At 40.3% G+C, this 18,340-nt stretch overlaps 1 protein-coding gene across 3 annotated transcripts in view; it reads right to left on the bottom strand.

Annotated features, from left to right (window-relative positions):
* Positions 1 to 18,340, bottom strand: part of col14a1a (collagen, type XIV, alpha 1a) — a 112,414-nt gene that overhangs the window by 22,827 nt on the left and 71,247 nt on the right. For all 3 annotated transcript variants that reach the window (XM_064338372.1, XM_064338364.1, XM_064338356.1), the window contains 8 exons: positions 17,737 to 17,901; positions 17,075 to 17,113; positions 15,693 to 15,831; positions 14,378 to 14,520; positions 13,881 to 13,990; positions 8,112 to 8,270; positions 6,881 to 6,958; positions 418 to 504 (listed from right to left, as the gene is read on the bottom strand). In XM_064338372.1, the coding sequence (XP_064194442.1) occupies positions 418 to 504; positions 6,881 to 6,958; positions 8,112 to 8,270; positions 13,881 to 13,990; positions 14,378 to 14,520; positions 15,693 to 15,831; positions 17,075 to 17,113; positions 17,737 to 17,901 (920 nt within the window). The remainder of the gene's footprint in view (positions 1 to 417; positions 505 to 6,880; positions 6,959 to 8,111; positions 8,271 to 13,880; positions 13,991 to 14,377; positions 14,521 to 15,692; positions 15,832 to 17,074; positions 17,114 to 17,736; positions 17,902 to 18,340) is intronic.

Raw genomic sequence — 18,340 nt, 5'->3', positions numbered from 1 at the left:
AAGATATCGCTGCGATCTCTCGGCAATATTTTGCACTTGTTCTGGTTTCTGATCTCAGTCCCATTTTATACGATATTACATATTTGCATTTTACAACATTTAATTTAAATTTTACAACTGGGCATAAACAACAGTTGGTGAATTCAAAGATTTCACTGTGTTCTGTTCTGTGTCCTGCTAATGCTTTGCAGGTCTCCCTGCTTAATGGCATCAGCTATACAGATGAATAAGTAACAATAATATCAATATCACAAAAAATACTGTTATAAAAACTTAAATCAGCAGCCACCTATGTGACTACCTGGTGTTTATTTTCTGCTCTATGCCTTTTGAGAGGCAGTCCTTTTTTTAAAACCTGTCCTATTATTAGCCCTGTTAGGAGGCCCTGCTGGCTGAAGATGGGCAGAGGTTCCTTACAGGGGGTCCGGAAGGTCCAGGAGGCCCTTTGCTGTCCTGGGAGCAGGTGCAGGCATGGGGCATGGCTGGACAGTCTGCTTCCACTCTCTGTAAAAAAAATAATAATTCAGAATAGACATATAATTAAAAGATTTGAAGCCCTTCAATGATATGCAATTTCCACAGATATTCTTTTTCAGTCAAAACCTGAAACATACAACATAGACACACGTGCACCCACACACTCACACACCATCTTTTAACCTTTTTCATATACAAGCAAACACACCATGATGTTTTGGACAAAGACATTTCTGTCTAAATTTGGCTCAGTACGCTAGTTTTAGATTTGTATTCAGACAATTTGCATGCACATTCTTTATTTAAGGGTATTCTTATACACTTTGACTTCATCATGTAGAGATTACAGCAGTCTTTATGCATAGCCCCCACCCCCCATTTCAGGGCACCACAATGTTTGGGACATATTAATGTTATGTAAACGAAAGTAATAATGTTCAGTACTTTGCTGCATAGACTTTCCATGCTAATACTGTTTGAAATCTGTGACCCATAAACCCCACCAGATGCTGAGTATCTTCTCTGGTGATGCTCTGCCAAGCCTGTACTGCTGCCATCTTCAGCTCCTGTTAGTTTCCAGGACAAGTTGCCTTAGGTTTTCTCTTCAGCAAAAGAAATGCATGTTCGATTGGATTCATATTGGGTGATTAACTTGGTCAGTCAAGAATTTTCCAGTTTTTAGCTTTTAAAAACTCTAAAGCACAAAAACTAAAAGCTTTAGCAGTACAATTGAGATCATTTTCTTACTGTAGGATGACGTGCCGTCCAATGAGTTTGGAGGCATTTGCTTGTACTTACTTCTGTACACTTCAGAATTCATTCTGCTGCCATCATCAACGGAAACAAGCTAGCGGGTACCCGTGGCAGCCAGTATCATGTTTCACAGATGAGGTGGCATGCTTTGGATCTCAGGGTTTTCCTTTTGGCCTCCACACTACGCTCTTGCCATAAGTCTGTTACACGTGAATCTTGGCCTCATCTGTCCTTTTTTCAGAACTCTGCAAGCTCTTTTAGGTACTTCTGAGCAAACTGTAACCTGGCCATCTTGTTTTTATGGCTAAGTATTGTTTTGCAGCTTGCAGTGCAGCCTCTGTAGTTCTGTTTGTGAAGTCTTCTGCTGACAGTTGTCACTGACACATTCATTTCTGCCTCTTGAAGAGTGTCTCTGATCTGTCCGACAGGTGCTTGGGGGTTTTCCTTCATTATGGTGAGAATTCTTCAGTCATCAACTGTAGAGGTCTTCCTTGGCCAACCAGGCCCTTTGCGAATACTCACTAGAGCTCTCTTTCTTGTTGATGGTGTTCCAAACAGTCGATTTTGGCAAGCTTAGTTTTTGTCCATGATTTTTTCTTATTCTCCAGCCTCAAAATGGCCTCCTTAGCTTTCATTAGCACAGCTCTGGTCCACGTGGTGATAAATGCCAGTAACAGGCAATCAAAAACCTAGAATCAAGACTAGATACTGTAAACTCTCTTACACCTGCACTAAAAAAGCAACTGAACATACCTGACTAATTAGAAACAATTAAACACATGTGAAACCATTTGTCCCAAACATTAGGGTGCCCTGAAATGGGGGGACTATGTATAAATAGCGCTATACTTTCCACATTGTGAAACTAAATGTATAAAAATATCCTTTAATAAAAACTGAGAATCTGCACAATAACCATATGTGACTTATTTGATTATAAATCTAAAATTGTGGAGTACAGAGCCATGTCAAGAAATAATATGCTTTTGTTGTAAACATTATGGAGCTCATCAGTAATCCAGAAGGCTACTCAGCTCAACAAGATGCTCTCTTAACCACTAGAACCATAGAATATGAGTTTATTAAATCAAAATTGATAAAATTGCAGCAACAATCAGCCATTAGCCAACAACAATGTTCCCTTGAAAGTGATTGCCTGGGACAAAATGCTGAACTACAGTACAGCCACAGTAGTCTAACGGGATGTAAGATAATCATATCACAATTACAAGGGATTTGTGCGGCCAAATGGAGACAGTAATTGACATGTGAATAGGTGATTGGGAGGAAGAGACAGAGAAACTCCTGAAACCAACAATAGCCAGTAGCATACATGGATACGTGATCAAATGGCTACTCAGGCCAACCATTTAGAATTGAGTAGGTCAATAGGTGATCAAACGGCTACTCAGGCCAACCATTCATAGAGTTGAGTGGGTGAATAGGTGATCAAACGGCTACTCTGGCCAACCATAGAGTTTAAATAGTATTTAAGGTCACGGTTCTCACAAACCAGGATTCAGACGAACTCCGCTGAATCCAGAGTGCTTGCTGGTATTCTTGTATTACCTGTCATGTACTTTGTCACTGTCGGTATCTGAATAAAGCCTTTTTCATCAAGATCGGAGCTGTGTTTTTTTTCCTTACAAGGACCAGTGCTTAGCAGGCCCAAGATACACATGATATTCCTGTCTTTCCTGACCATTAACATTAATTCGCTGCTTGATGTGCATGCCATATTCTAACCTGAAACTGATTTCTCTTACCATGAAGAGAATGCATCTAATAGGGTTTATGGAACAGTGGAAATTTAGCAGTGACTGTAACATTTTATGGGATCCTGTTAAAGGATTTATCAAAGGTATGTATCTTATCTGTATTTGTCACTCTAAATTAGACCTCTAGACAATTCCCAGGAGATCTCTTCAGATATGCACAAAGGTATCGTTAGAAATTAACTTTAGTTGATTCTTAGACATCATGGTGAATTACTAGTATAAAGTTCCAGTCCTACAATGGAAGCACACTCGTCTAATAGTGGCATACCTTGGCAGGAAATCAGCGAAGTGCACTTTTGAGTATTTCGCAGGGACTGACTCTTTTCCAGATCTGCTAACAGACCCGTAAAAAATACATTCCACATTCAGACTGTTTTATTCCACATGACACACAACTCTAGTAAGATTAACAGTGAACAACTTCCACTTGGCATAACCCTTGCTGCCACTGAATGAATAAAAAACACTCAACAGTGTGCAACTGTTATAGTCCCTTATCTTGAAAAAGCTCTGATGTGAAAGTTTATGCAAAAGGTTTGTTATTCCCTTTGGAATAACATTTCCCTCATAAATCAATGCAGCCAGTCCAAACAGGCTCAGTTAAATCACATCTGGTATCAGCTAGCATCCATTCCGTACAGCTAATCACCATCTACTGTCCTTTCTCTGGATACACAAAGCACATAAAGCATTTTATCATTAGTAACACTGATATCGGTGATATTGGTGTACAGGATAACATTTTATGGGTCTTGGCAATGGATTTATTAACAGGCTTAAAAGTACTTATTGTAATCATTCAGCAACAGAGATAAGAAGCTGTAACTGGTCCTTCTCGTTCCCAATAATTAAGGGCACAGCTATCCATTCTCCTCTCTATAACCTTTTTGTGGAGCTGTACAGCAATCTGAGCTGCCAGAGACAATTGTATTAATAACACCAGATATTACATATCGTTCATTTATAAGCAAGTGATATATTATTATCATCATTATTATTATTATTATTATTATTAGTAGTAGTAGTAGTAGTAGCAGCAGTATTATTATTATTATTATTATTATTATTATTATTATTATTATTATTAGTAGTAGTAGTAGTAGTAATAGCAGCTGCAGCAGCGGTAGTAGTATAATGTGGATAATGAGCTTCTATAACTATCACACCTTTCACATTTTTTCAGTTAATTTGCCCTCTCCAAGGCAATAAGAAAAACTAGTGAAAATCGGCTTTAATTTCATTTAGAGCTTTAACAGAGACTACTTTGCTTTTTAAATTCACCACAGGACAGATTCATTGTTTCACAGATTCACAGTTTCAAATTCATTGGTGTGAAAGTGTGATTGTCATTGCACTTCACATTACAGAATAATTTCAGTGAGACTTTCTAAAGATGTGACACATTTCATGTGAAGACTCTTGCAGGATCTCTGTTCCAGGGACCCACTTTGTGTCCTAACCATTTTGTTACATTTCACTTTTTGTTTTTAGTACAGCAATTTTCTTGATCAATTAAGGTTGTACAAAGCATGTTCAAGTTCTTCCATTTTTTCCCACACTCATCATAACAAAAGGCATTAGTATAGTTCCCGTGGCCAGGTGCCAACATTTTCAGTAATTAGGACCCCATTAATGTCATCTGACAGTCTAATACAAATCAAGCCTTTACTCAAAAAAGCAATCTCTTTCTACTATTGGAATAGACTCTAATGGCGCTCAGTTCCCAAGCGTCTTTGGACACACAAGGGAACGCCTAAAATGTGTTGAATACTGCCTGCTGAAGTGAGCCAGTGAAACATCAGTGCCTAATTTTAAATTCTATTTCCGATCACCCATTTCAAAAATAACATGTTGTGAGGTTTCGTGCAATATGACTGGTTCTGGCCATTGTGTTATAGGTCAATAGTTTAGTTTACTTGAATCAGTGTCCCCAGTTGTACCCCAGCCTACAGCATCACAACCACAAGAGGCAATGGACTATTTGTTTATTAACAAAGCACATCCTTGGATGACAGATATAACTGTGTCATATTCAAGCGTCTGCATGGTCAGGTTCAATGTACCGTAGGTTATCAGACTGACAAGTGAGATCACCCTCGTCTTAAATCTTGATCTAAGAAGCCCATTTCATGAAGATTTTCCTTCATAGGCTCCAAGATTTTATATAGTACAGCATATAAACATTAACATTACACATTTACTGTATATGTGCATTATAAATTTCTGAGATTTACCATAGTATTCTGGAAACTCTGTATCAGTCTACATACTAACGAAACCATCAGGAATATTGTTTGGCTAAAATCCTTTGTATAGTGCTTTAAATGCAAAAGATAAGATAAATTGTGTTCCATTTAGTTTTCTTTTCCTTTAGATCAGACATAATCTTTCAATTACAGGATTGTAGTTTGAGTATTTTGGCCAGGAAACTATTTGGAGAAATTTGAGAACTGCTTCTGAGAAACTCAGCTACATTTATCCACTCTTTCCAGGAATCTTCCTGACCTGACAGTCTTCTGGTCTCTTTAACCAGCTGTCTTGAAACCAATATTCTTCGCAATCCCAGGGTGCTTTTAAACAATACTTTTATTAAATAAATAAAAACCTCTTCAATTCACTTTCAACACCATAAAAGAATATGTCCCAGTGGACTCACAGCAGCTAAAACAATACTAGATTCTAACCCCATAGGATCCATGCATTTCTATTGGTTCCATTCCATGGTACAACACCCTCGAGTCAAGGAGCTTAGTAATCTGTTTACTAAATCATATATCAATACTAAATGTGCACAGTACATTATTTCAATTATATTATAATCAACTAATTTATCATCCAACTCATATACTATAAAATGCTATACCAGAAAAGGAGCTGGGAGGATGATGCTTCATAACGCTTCAAAATGAAGATAAACAAAATAATTTTTCATGAAAAAACCTTTAAATATTTGTGGACATTGTTATTATTGAACTAATGCTGTGTCTTATTTGCAAAATAAGAAAAAATGGTTTATACGAAAATGAACCAATATGTAAAAACAGATTATGTACCTTGGCCAAAACACTAGCTTCAGTGTCTGCTGTGAATCTCTTTCACCTTGTTTTGATCACTATCAGTCTTTCAACAGTGCAGAAAAATTCCTCCCTCCCGCCCCAAGCAGTTAAATTCCACCTACCTGACCCCCCAGGCAGGAAAGGCAGGGATTTCCTTCAAATAATTGCTCCATTCTTTTTAAAGTAAAGCCACGTAACAAACTGTCAAATGTGCGTCCCACACTGTACGGACTGGGCTGCGATCTGCCAAAGCCATCAAGTTAGCATTTCTAAGTTCCAGAAGGCAGACCTCTAAGTGACAGGGGGTCACGCAGCGAGGCGCAGTGACAGTGACGGCGACTGCCGCTACACAAGAGGATGCGTTCGCTCGAAGCACGTGTTGATACTGCTCACGTACTTCTCCCTCCATAACACCGGCTCTCAGGCTCGCTGAGAGCGCTGTGTGACTGCGTGTCTGCGCAGCTGTCAGACACGGACTGCTGGGTGCTTCCGCGACGCGTCCTCCTGAGGTGATGTCGTGTCAAGCTAACCAACATTTCATGCCACTGCATAAACTGAATGCCAGCACACAAGAAGGCAGGTTCAGGCATCGTCAGAAACGGCATTGATATTTTACACATTATGCTATTTTAAATTAATGAAATACCACAACCATTTTTTCAATAATAATACTAAAATTTCCTAAGATTATATTAAATGGGAATATATCTTGATATTGTAGCAGCGTTTGATGAGGCAGTAAAAGGTCATTGACTGGTGCACTGACTGGTCAGAAGCAGGCAGAATTGACTGGCACAGAATGGCGCTTCTTCCTACCAGGCCTGGCAGCTCACAGCACTTGTCCCGGCTGGCCCAGGAGGTGCTGCAGATGATGTCGAACATCTGCAGCTGGAACTGTGGATGAAAAAAGCATAAAAACACTGTGAGTATGTACTTTATAAAAAATGCCAGTCCACCAAATGATTCAGATATAGTACTTTTACGTCTGCAAATACAAATGCTTTACATACTTCAGAATCCATCATGATAGCCTGTTTAAAGATGTTTAAAACATGCAAACACCAACACACATGCCCACACGCATGGACACAAAACACACATGCATGCACGCATGCACACACACACACGCACAACAAACAAAATCACTGTGATGTGATGTGCAGTACACCATGTCTGTTGAACAGAAACTGATTGACCATATTCATGCTTATTGTATATAACAAGCAAGGAATTCTTGGCAGCACACAGTGCCATTGTGAGTTAGTAACAGTGGACTAATTGTATATATTCTGTGGCATATTTATTCAGTTTGATGTCATAGGGATTTGTACTCTGGATCCAATTGCTGGATCAAATTACAAAAAAATACTGGTTTTGCTTCGAGAAAAATTGTTTCTCAATCGGAAATATCAACTGATATATCAATTCATCTTTCTCGCATGGGTACAGATTTAGATACTAACTTTCTCCTACTAGCTTTCTCCGTTCAAAACAGCCATTGACAACAGAGTAGTTTCTAGTTGTAAAGCACATTTCTTTTACTTGATGAAGTGCATACAATCTATCAAACCCCCATTACTGGGCTCGCCCAGAGGGCTGTGTTTCACCTCATTTCCTGTTGTGACATTCAGTCTGAGCAAGTCTCTTTGCCACCACTCTTGAGGGCATTAGAGACATTTTGTCCAGGAACTTTTGCAGAACAAAAGGATCTGGACTGAATGAGAGCCCCAGCACAGATTATATAGACTAGCCAGATGGTCAGATCCTGCATTCTGTCCATCCTATCAACTTCTAAACTACAGGAGGCTCCGGTTAGCAGCGGTGTCGGTTTCTACATTGCAGTTTATGAATATTCATAAAAAGGTGTGCCCAAGGCCATTAAAATCCACTGCAACAGCATGGTCCTTGAGCACGCCCCTTCATACATATTCAGGAGATCTATCCAATTGGAAGGGAGACAGAACTTCTACCAGTGTTAATCATAAGGAGCTGACCATCTGCCGGGTCTACAGAATTTGTGACTCCAGGCCCCCTCAGCTAGACTCACCGGGGCTGAGTTGTCCCTCTTCCCACGAGACCGCACCATCCGACCAAGCACCTCCACCCCATCCATGGTGATGTTCCCCGCAGCGTTGATGGCCTTCTCACTAATCACCTTACAGTCGATGACCACTTTGGCAGTCGTCTTGCTGATAGCCACATGGAGCTGTGAGAAATCAAAATGGTTTTGAGGCCACAGCTCATATCATCCAATAAGTCAATAACCACTGTCACTTTCACATGGTATACATAGCACTTCGATTGTGGTGTGGGCATTGCCTCTCCTGATACAATTTATAGTGTCTGCCAATATAAATATAACTACCTGTATGCCATATTTGTGCCATATTTGAAGTACTGTTACAGAAATTGAATGATTTCACCTAAGTTTTTTTATTAGCATTTACTGTATGTATGATACTTAAAGAAACTGATGTAAAAGTTGATAGTGTTGGTTATGTACTTACATACCTTGCCACATACTAGTACATAACTGCTTTTTCTGTGTCTACCCTAAACAGATACCATTAACCTGGTTCTCCTGTTTGCAATTTTCATTTCCTGTTTTGCACATAATATTACTTTGCTTTTCCATTTGGCTGTCTGTGACACTGCATTACTGATTCATAGCTGATTGACCAGTTGATTTGCTAGCTGGTAATTTATTCGCTGAAGTGATGACAAAATAAAATAGACAGACATACCAAATAAGGCATATATTAACGATCTATTATAGAGGCACTTTCTGCTCCGCACTGTTCACACCATGGAAACGTGACATCTCGCAGAGTAAACCAGCAGGCACGATTACAGAAAAGATTCAATGGCAAAGCAGCTTTTTCTCTCTGGTATCACAATAGCATTCCATCTGCGTGTTAGCCTTGGGACAATATGTAGTTAGCTAGCTTAGTTAATCATCAAGTTGGCTATGTTACACACACTCTTCCTTGCTATTCACAGGCAAGGTATATTGTTAGGCAAGGTTAGGTAATTAGTTAGGTAATGCCATCCAAATATAAGAAATTGCCATGCTGTTTCAATAATATTCTAAAAATGGTAGGTAACAGCATAATCAACATCAGCATTATCATTGTGACTCATAATCACATACACATTTGAAAATGCAGAGATGTTCCATTTAATTTTTTTGTGGAAGGTATGTGTACATGAAAATGGAATTAAATAACTAATGCTGCTATGATATTTACACTAACTGATCAACATTTTAAATTATGGCCAATTTTTCCTTCCATATCTGCCTTCATTTCCCAAGACACAGTAGGCCACACTCACCTGAAATAATGAAGCTACACAAATTTTAGATCAAAACAAATTTAAAACCTGACATCTGTTCAGCTGTTTAATGGATTTTAGACTGCAGATTTATTTTTACAGCTGAATGGGTCTCTTTTTGTACATATGTCAGAAATGTCAGCAATACAGAGACTCTGCTCTGGAACCAAATTTGTAGTAGAGACAGTAATACTCTGCTAACATACTGTAGGCCATGCCTATGCTTTGGACCCTCATAGTTTTTCATCTCTCCCACCTTCAGAGTACTGAAATCAGGCTCCAAATAATAATAAATAATAAATCAGTTCTAATTGAACGCATCGGATTCTAAGCAGGACCTACACAATAGTAAAAATGAAAAAGCTGTTATGGGGGGCTTTAGGGTGTGTGTTTGCGAGTTTTGAGGATGACACTCTGATGAATTAGCACCCGCCATGAGGATATCCCAGCCAGGGCACAAAGAGAAATAAGAGGCATTTGAGGCCTTTTTCACCTAGCCCCGCCGGTCAGATCGCTCCCCTGATCAATCTGGGTATAATTCCGTTGCCAACATGATGAATTAGCCTATTTCATTTCACGCATCACATTCGCAAAATCCCAGCCTAGAAGAAAACAGAATCTCACCCCACCTCAGCCCACCGCAATATACGCCACTTAATTTGTTTGCCTCTTCAATTTAAGATTCCCAGTGTTGTTTTCAAGAAAGCAACATACGATTATTTTCGACGCACAGGAGCATGATTCACATATATTCCAAGACCACACTCTCAGACATTCATTACTCTCACCAGAATGCACAAGTCAGTAGTGAAACCAATGACTGATCAGAGAAGTCCTATAACCCTCCTTTTCTTAATTAGCAATGGATGTAGTGTTCACTGGGTCAAATTGACCCGGGCCATCTATTTAGATTTTTATAACAATACAATTGTAACATTTATTTAAAAATACCCAATATTTTAACATATAGAAATATAGAAAATATGAACAATATTTATGGTCAAAAGTTATTATTTAGCTTTGAACAACCACATATAGCTATGTATTTGGTTTTGGTGAAAAGTCCACTATGGTCAATGCAATTAGTTATTATATCATGTTGACTGAGAAATCAATATAAAACAAGATCTGCCGTGCTAGAAGCTTCAAAAGTCCAGAATTCAACAGCATGACTTTGCAGCGGATTGGGAGCATCAGCACTTGCATGGCCACTCTCCAACTTTGCTTTTAGCCTTTTAGCTAACTATTACCAGCTAGCTAGCTAATGTGAATCTCAATCCAGCTGCCTGTGTACGCCAGACCCATTATATTATAAATCGCAAGAGCATAAAATATACTTTATCTGAAGTCATGCAGGTTAGGCTACTATAGAGGGGCATTAACATGCATCGCAAAATGGCTCTTCCTATCTCAGTATCCCACAGACTTTTTGTTGACTCTACTTTTGATTTTTAGACCCCCTGCCAGAAAAAGGATCCCCAAACAAGGATGTAAATGTGTCTCGACAATGTCTTTCCACTGCTCTCCAAGAACACCCAACCCTCGAGGTTGGTCATTTCCAGAATATTTTTTTCTGAATCGAGCTCAGAGGCAGACATGATGTCACTGATATTTCACACCTACATATGTGTGGGCCCTGGGATCATTCTCATTATACTGGCAGCTGGCCATGCTGGTGCTCTCAGTGGGGTTGAGAACCATTCAATATGGCCGTTCTTGGAAATGTGTGCCCCTCTTGCTGCTGAATGGGAGGCTGCTGCTGCTACAGCTCTTCCTCAAATTCACTCCCATGATCAGAAGTGAATTCCACATAGTCCTCTTGTTCGGACACCTCCTCCTCTAACTCACTATCTGAGTCTGTGTCCTGCAAAATTAGCTCCAGGGCCTTCTGAACAGTGAATCATTTACTTATACTGACTTCCTTGAGAGCGTGGCAATGATTTTGGAAGTTACCCACACTCTGGTGCACTCTGTGATACACAACGGTATTTTTCCACTCCCCCCACTATGTAAAGCTGTGAGGGGTACAGTTTGTGAAAATAAAATGTTTGGAGATGATATAGTGCAGTTTCTCATACTATAGAGAGTAAAAGGTGGTAGGTATGTCTTAGACAAATAAAGAAAAGTCATGAGGGTTCTCAGAGTCAACAGTATTTGTGTGTGTGTGTGTGTGTGTATGTCTGCGTGAATGTGCATGCGTGTGTGTGAGTGCACACGAGTGTGTGCATGCACAGGCCTTTGAGCAGCTGAGACTTGACTCGGTTCATAAAATTATTCTTGAAATGACCAACCTTGAGTAGAACTGCATGTGGAAAAGAAACACACGATACCCATTCACATCCTTGGGGATCCTCCTTATGGCAGGTGTGTGTGTGTACAGATGTGAGTGTAAATAAGAGGTGAAGGCAATAGTACAGGGAGCAAAATCACCTTTCTGTTTCATATTTACGAAGACCTGTCAGTTTCAATTTCACCAATTTTAACACTTTCATTTCACCTTGTCACTCTCAGATCAGAATGACCTGAATATAAATAAATATGTCCTGGGGTGTAGCATATGCACCAAATGTAAATTTGTTCTTTTGCATGTTCATTAGAGAAACTGAGCCAAGCACATATGTTGAGCCAAGTTTCATGTTGGATTCTTAGTATTGTTCCACCTATGGTAAAAATTTAAAATGATTAAGGGTTAATTCAGTTCAGCTGAGCTCCAACTTTACTAAAAGACAAGGCTACTGTTGCCCAAAATGCAATGCATTTGACTGTTGATATAGAACATTTGCAGTCAGCATAGCCTCCCAGATGTCTTGTAAACAGCAGAGCCTTGAGATCAGATGTGTTTGGGAGAGACAGTGCTCAGGCGCTAATGTACGAGGACCGCTGTCAGCGCCTTCGCTTCATTTCAGCTCCTGTACAATCCCATTACAAGTGTTGAGATGATATCGCGCGCCGCAAATGGAACAGATTCCTTTGAGCCTAACACCTTTTTAGAAAGAAACAGTGGCGGAAAGCTCAGCAGAAACAGAGATGACCTCCTCTCCTCGAGCGCACATTATCAGGATTTCTTTCAGCGAGGGGTTTGTTTAAAAGCTGTCATAACAATTCGGAGTCTGCGAACCGTTCCCGGGGCCAGGGATATTCGTGACGCCAATTTCGCCGCGCGGGTTTTTACATTTTGAAAATAAGTTTCAGCTGGCCGCGGATAAACCCGAAGCTCAGTCTCGCCACAGTAGGAGTTAGCCAACGTGCTTCTTATTACCGGCTTGCGAAAATCATATGTGCTGAGGTTCCAGCCTCAAGCCTGCAGCAAAACGAAGACGGGTTCTTTTGCAAGCCGAGTGTGTAATTTACGCAGCAAATTGAAATGCCCAAATAGTTTCATGAATAAACAGTTCTGTAAGGTTCAGATTAACCACGTGTTTATATAACCCACGGTTTTCCACTTGCAGAACGTTAGTCATCTTGTTTTAATCTGAAGAGTATTAAACTCCTGAAATATTAATTGTACTGTTTATTTTAATTGCATTTGCTGTAATATAATTAACCTCAGGCATAGCTACACTGAATGAGGGAGTCTGCTAAATAATAATACGGGGGGGGGGGAATCTAGCTTCTTACCCAAAATGGATAGGCCTATGACGTCTTGTAGTGTTTATCAACTGTGTTTCCAGCACTATGACATGGCCTTACAGCATTGTTCTTTTCAAACGATGAAAAGACTTCTCTTTAAAGAAACGAAAGAGTAAGAACGACGAGCATCAGCGTAAACTTCCCCGAAACTCAAAGAAACAAAAATGAGCGTAGCGGTCAATAGAGGACTGCTTTGGTTTTTACTCATCCTAACAGCTGGAGGTGAAAAACCCACAGGCACTCATATTACAAACAGGCCAAGCGTGCGAGCAGGACGCACCGCAATAATGTGCTCTAAATTACCGTAGAGCGCTTCCAATTACGGGTGTTTACAAAAGCGTCGGTTCGCCGTACCATTATTTGTTGCTCGGCTTAGCGGGGGAATTGACGCACGGAGGCGCAGTTGAGCGATGCGCCTGGGGACAGTGGGACATTTTTGCTGCATGCTGCCTCTCGTCTTAACCGGGCCCGACTGCCTCAATGCCCAGTCATTATACCCACAGACACCACGGCTTTTCCATGCCTGAGCATATGATCGGAAAGCTAAGCCACGTCTGTTAAAATAAAACCCGAGAGAGGAGCACAATAGCCACAGAGCTTTGAATAGGGAAGTGGGGAGGGAAGGGGGGGCTATAACAGGCCCATCAGCTGAAATGATCGCTTTGCTGACATTTTAAGCTTTTTTATACAGAGTAAGAGATGGCTGTTCAACAAACACATATATCAGAATTGGAAGGCTTGTTTGAGAAAGTCTGAAGTAATCGCCCAGTCAAAATTGTGAATAACAGAAAGAAGAAATTAAAACCCCAGTTAATCATCACCGTCTCCTTTGAAATAAGAGTCAAATACTCACCTTGTGGAAACTACCATGGAAAATCTTCTTGATGTCCTGCCCCTCAAACGTCACGGTCTGGAAGTCTCCCTTGTAGTCGTAGTTGAAAAAAGTGAGAGTTTTCCCACTGTCTGGATTTGGAGACAGGAAGTTAATCTTTTGCCACACACTGCACTTCAACAGAACTGCACATATGGGTCAATGCAATGTAACTTGAACGGGCAGTTGAATTCCTGTAACATATGGATTCTGTGTATTGTGACAGACTGTGTTGAAACTGATTCAATCCATTGTTCTGAAGCTTCAGCCTGTGTTTAGAGTAAAGTGGAAAGAGCATGCAAGCCCATTCTTATTATATGCCTTCGAAATGATCCTACAGCAAAATCATTCTACTGTTAACAACAAAAAAAATGCATAGAATTCACAGCTTTTAATAGATCAGGCTCAATCCACAATGTCTGTCCCACCTGTGTTGTCTTGTCCTCCAGTAGGGGGGTTGATACAGGCACAATACTCACTGTCCAGAATGACGCCCACCAGAGGTTCATTTTCCTTATTGAGAATCTCCCACAATGCAAAGGGCTCTTGGGGTGTGTCCGGCAGCAGGCGGAAAAGCACCGTGATGGTGTAGTCTGAGGGTAGGCCTTCTGGGTGTAGATACCTGATACGCAATAAAGGCAGTGTTACTGTGTCCAGTGATCATGGAAACTTACATGTGAAAAAGAGATCACAGTTTCAATTCCCAGGAAGGGTGGGAAAATTGTTCTTCACATACATCAGTACAAATCCAGCTGTATAAATGGGTGTAAAAGTATATACAAATGTAAATCTTTTTGGATAAGGGGTATCTGTTATACAAATAAGCCAAGTGTCAATCACTGACAACAGGCAGTTAGCCCAGTTAGCAGTTTAACCTCCCCTGCGAAGCTAGTGTAAAACAACTTAGTTTAGCTTGACACTTGAAATCTAATTCGAAAGGGTGCCCAGAAGATTCAGTACACAATTTTTCAAAAAAGTAATTACATTTGGTCAATTTAATACGGTGAAACATGATAAGGGCCCGATGAAATATGATATATGTAACTGTCATGGACCTGAGGCAGACCAAAGCTTGCGAGTTGTATAGGAGAAATTATACAATTCTGAGGTTGACAATCTTTCGCTCCAATAACATCTCTGCCTCGGGAAACATAAAAGTGAACTTAATGTAAATATTATCTTGAGCGTGAGCAGGAGCAGGTCTGTCATCAAAGAGGGATTGTGCCGGCTACACTGGCCAGACTTCTCTTCACATGCAATTAGTGTCCAGTTTGCACCTTTTTCTGGCCATTAATTTGCCTTGTTGAGTGACTTTGAACCTAATGTTGGCTGCAGGATTAAAGCAGTCTGGTCTGGTCAGCTGCATATTAGATTAATTGCCCTTTTCGTCTTTTTTTTACTTTTTACTTCATATTTATTTCTTCACAGGTTCTACACAGACGTAGTCTAAGCCAGGGACAGCACAGCGTTACAGGAGGGGTAGTGGCAGCCACAACAGAGGCACAGCCCTCACTAACAACAAAAGCAGCCTGTGGGCACCCATCCCTAGCCTTGGCAGGGCAAAGCCAATCGTGTCCCAACCTGCAGATTTCCACAGTTGTCATAGTTGGCTAATAAGACAGCTGAAGGTCAGGCCTGCGATGGCTCAGCCATATGGCCTAGCCTGTGCTCCTGACAAGCCCCTTTCACTGACTGTACCGGTCCAGAGACTGTTAGAGTGCCGTTTGTCAGATTCCCAAAGCCGGTAGAGTAACGCCTCAGCAGTGTTATAACCCTCAGTTCCGGGATACGCACTTCGTGGGCTGAGACAGGAGGGCATCCTTGTGTAGTCGGTAGCAGGGGAAGCTGTTGAACGTGCCGGGCTCCATGGACACTCCCTCCACACTGCCATACTGGTTCTCCACCAGTCCAAACATCTCCATCATCCTGAAGCCTGAGGGCCAGAGTCATATAACCAATCGCATATATTCATAATGTCAAGAGCTTACCACACACCCCTCAGAATACACTATACAATATAGACCAAAAAAGACCAACCATACACCATAATTACATTATATAAAACAGATAAGAACCGCACTACTATTATACTATATAACTTATATAATCAACCAAATGCTCCTCCTGTTTCACAATGCACTGCACAGCAATAGATTAACCACACACTGCATGATATGATACATATAACCAACCATGCTCATTATACAATATAACCACTCAAAGTGGTAGCTCATGTTCTGGGATTTTTGACATTATTTCAGTTTTAGTGTATGTTTTCATTAGGCCCAGACAGTTATAGTGTGCACCAAAGGATATTTACAGAGATTTCTGGATACCGGCCAGCTTTACAATGGCTGGAATAGGGGCACTGGGGGTTTGTGGTCTAAAGCAAGAAAAATACTTTTCTAATAACTCCAAAGCCATTTTTACAGCAAATGTATGCTTCCAGGGGTTGTATGTGTGCATTATCTGATTATTCTTTAAAAAAATGTAATTTCATATTATTTTTGTTTGGAACTGTTTCCTATGGCACATGCAACTCCGGATCTCTGTGCTCAAAAAAAGTGTGCTGCAGCTTCCTATATATCAATATTACGACATGGGTCCTTGTCCTTGGGAATGAAGAGTTTGAACTACTGAGAAGTAACAGTGCCAGCACAATATAAAAACTGACACTTATTTTTTATAATTCTGAATATACACTTAAAAATTGATCTGCTCATATATACAAACTCTGCAAACATAACATCACAGAGCAAGCTGCTTTTTAAACTGTGATGCCCCTATAACAGCCATTGTAAAACCAATTAATTGTCAGAACTTCTGTGTCAAAATATCTTTCATTGCACATCAATACTGTGTCGGCCAACCAAGAACACACTAAAACTGAAACTATATCAAGAAAAAAACAAAGAAAGTGAACTATCCCTTTAAAGAAATGGAAGAAAAGGGGTTTTGGAAAAAACACATTTCAACTTAACACGTTTCATGTAAGCTGTCAAATGATGCCTTCATAAGCAGATTCAAAACAACAGTAGCATATCTCAATACTGAGAACTAATTCTTTAGTAAGACAATCAGCTCTATGAAAACCCCATGAAAGCAGCTTCTAATAGCTGTGTCAAACAGCATATCTACAATATCCCATAAATTATGAGCATGTCTTAGCCCCTTACCTGCTAAGGTGTTACCACTCATCAGAACAGAAGGACAAGCTAAAAAAAAAGATAAAAATTAAAAGATTTAAAGCACCATGTTAACATATGTGAATACCACGGTGTTCAACATTCCCTCAAATGACAACTGTGTTCCTTGTGAAGCTTATCCTGGCTTGACAATCCTAGAGCAGCAAACACACAAATTGCAAAACTGAACCCCCTCCAGTCCTAGCATGCTAATGTTCCCTTGTACATTGATTTATATTGACTGTGTTCACTGAGTGTGCCCTCGGATAATGTTAAATATCTCTTTTAATTATTATTTTGCCACTGCGTCTCTTGCCTCAAAATCCTTAATCTTTCTCTGCACTAAAAGAAAAAAGGCTAAATCCACTTTGGTAGCAGACCTGGGTAAAATGTATTACAATGCCTACACCTCTTTAGATATCTAGAAAACTGGAAAACAAACCTGCAGATTCACGAGTTTGAATGAAACATACACCAAAACATACACAGTGTATGAAATAAAAATTATGTTCTGAATAACAGTAAAAATATATATTTGTTTTGGAAATGACAGTGATCTACAGTTTCTAAAGGGCTAAAATATTTCAATTATTTGATCCAGGTCTGACTGGTAGATTCATTGGATGAATTCCTGGTGACGGGGTGGCGCTTACTGGCTGAGGCTGCCTCACACACAAAGGTTATCAGCTGCTCCTCGATTTTCTTGAAGGCATCTAAGTCGTCCACAAAGAAGACGTGCCTCTCGCTGGGTTTGCTGGCGATGTTCACCAGCTCACCGTAGTCAGCGTCGGCAAAGCCAATGGCGAAAATGCTGTAACCTGCAGAGGTGGAATGACTGACATGGGGACCTCAAGCACACAAAACCACCCTTTACATTATAGCACACATTTACTCACTCAGTTGCCTTATGCAGGATGATCTAGACCACTAGCCACTTTTACACACATATGTAATCCTTTTATGCAGCCAGACAGGAAGTGATAAGTATTTCATGTAGATCTACTGAAGTGATTAATCTAAGACTAAACCTGCAGCATTCTGGCTTTTGATTTGGTTTGTCATTATAAAATAACCTAAATTCTAATTTCTCAGGGTAGTATGAGTGATACATTTCTAATAATTATAAGTCCAAAGTAAAATCCAACAATGGCCACAGTCAGTAGACCAGAAGCCCGCTGGGGCTGCCAGCCACAGCCATGCACTCAAGCAGTGCCTTAACAGGATGAGGCAGCCGGCAGCACCGAATGTTTTATGACT

The sequence above is a fragment of the Anguilla rostrata genome, chromosome 1 (genome assembly GCF_018555375.3).
Source record: "Anguilla rostrata isolate EN2019 chromosome 1, ASM1855537v3, whole genome shotgun sequence".
Taxonomy (NCBI): Eukaryota; Metazoa; Chordata; class Actinopteri; order Anguilliformes; family Anguillidae; genus Anguilla; species Anguilla rostrata.
Note: the sequence above shows the minus strand (reverse complement) of the source record. Positions and strands in the feature narration are given on the sequence as shown.